Source organism: Propithecus coquereli, unplaced genomic scaffold (genome assembly GCF_000956105.1).
Source record: "Propithecus coquereli isolate 6110/MARCELLA unplaced genomic scaffold, Pcoq_1.0 Scaffold35, whole genome shotgun sequence".
Taxonomy (NCBI): Eukaryota; Metazoa; Chordata; class Mammalia; order Primates; family Indriidae; genus Propithecus; species Propithecus coquereli.
The window spans coordinates 3,936,894-3,938,656 of NW_012149174.1; the positions used below are offsets into that span (position 1 = coordinate 3,936,894).

At 33.0% G+C, this 1,763-nt stretch overlaps 1 protein-coding gene across 2 annotated transcripts in view; it reads right to left on the reverse strand.

The window, feature by feature from the left end:
• The window catches only part of SEC63 (SEC63 homolog (S. cerevisiae)), a 77,786-nt gene that overhangs the window by 46,038 nt on the left and 29,985 nt on the right, over positions 1-1,763 (reverse strand). Inside the window, exon 1 of one of the 2 annotated variants that reach the window (XM_012651213.1) lies at positions 562-674. The exons of the other annotated variant lie outside the window; for it this stretch is intronic. Within the exon in view, the coding sequence (XP_012506667.1) occupies positions 562-593 (32 nt within the window). The 5' untranslated portion in view covers positions 594-674. Of the gene's footprint in view, positions 1-561; positions 675-1,763 lie in introns of those variants that run through there. 2 annotated transcript variants of the gene reach the window in all.

A 1,763-nucleotide genomic window follows, 5' to 3' on the forward strand; every position in this document is an offset into this window, starting at 1 on the left:
GGCCCTCTGAAAAGATTCTTGAAGAAAAAGTTTCTGAGCATTAAAAAAGGAGAACTTAACAATCTACATCTCAACAAGTATAGTAATAACAATATAGTAACTAGGAATAATCTAGCATAAAGAAATTCTAAAATGAAAAAGAGACCAAAAATGAGGAACTTAAAAGTAAGAATTAAATTTGTCTTTAAACAGTTTAAATGAGATAAGCCATATGGCAAAATAAGAAAAACAGATCAAAACTAATAAAAAATCTATAAATAAAAACAAAGTCTAAGTTCTCGTAATCAGGATGCTAATAAAATAGCTCAATTTACTTATCACTCACTACTTAATTTAACCAAGTTCACATGGCAAAAGCACTACCCTAAGTGTCAACTCTTCATTACTTAAAAATGAAGGTTTAATTAAATTATCACTTTAGAGCTGCTGGGTAGTCCCATAAATGATAAGACTCAACATATGAGTTCAGTTTAAGTATATGACAACTTTTTACTATTTTATTAAAATAGAAAACCATCTTTACCACTCTTAAAAATTTGTAATAGGTCCTATGATACTTACGCTGCATAAGCTTTTGCTATCCTCATGAACATGACTTCATCACCTCCTTTATCTGGATGATATTTAAGTGACAGCAAACGATACTGTTTCTTAATTTCTGCTACTGTTGCCCCCTAAAAGGAAAGCTTTGAGTTAGTAAAAGTAAGTGCAATTTTGTAAAGAAATAATACATTCTACTTTGAGCTTAAAACATGAGCTACCCAGTATTCCGAGAAAGAGAAAATGAAGTTTTCATCCTGTATTTTGTCCCATATACCTCATCCCATGTATTTTAATAAAAATACACTTATATTGTCCAATATATTTATTTTATTAAGCACCTACTATGTGCCATGCAGTACACTAGGCACTGGTATGAAAGTAAAACCACATAATGCCACATTTAAATATTAGATTATTAAGTATGGAACGTCCAATTTCCTTAAGTACTAAGTTTGATGGCTGTTATCTCTGACATTTAACTTTGACATTTCTTATTTGTTTTTTTTTTTTAATTGTGAAGGTACATATTCTTTCAAATGTACGTTTTTGGCTTGTGATTATCTTTCAAATTTTTTTTTTAGAGCAATTTTTGTGAACCATGGATAAGTCAGAAATTCGTGTTATTTTTTAATATGAGTTCCATTGTGGAACTAATGCAGCAGACAGCTCAAAATATCAATGAAGTGTTTGGGAAGGATGTGGCTAATGAACAACAGTATGTCAATGGTTTGAGAAGTTCCATTCTGGTGATTTTAATCTTGAAAAAGAGCCACATGGGTGACCTGAGGCCACGCTGGATAATGATGAGGTGAAAGCTATAGAGGAAGCGAATCCATCTCAATCTACATGTGAATTAGCAGCAAGGTTTGATGTCACTATTCCAACAATATTGGACCATTTGAAACAAATGAGCAAAGTAAAGAAGCTGGGTAGATGGGTTCCACATGCATTAAACGAGCAACAGAAGAGAAAATGGTCTTGAAGCTTACCTTTTTTTGCTGTCATAATATAAAGTCAAATCATTTCTATACTGTATTGTTATGTGTGATGAAAATGGATTATTTTTGATGATCGCAAGCATTCAGCACAATGGTTGGATAAAGATGAAGTGCCAAGACACAGTCCAAAACCAAATATTCATCAAAAATAGCTAATGGTGGCCGGGCACAGTGGCTCACGCCTATAATCCTAGCACTCTGGGAGGCCGAGGCGGGCAGATT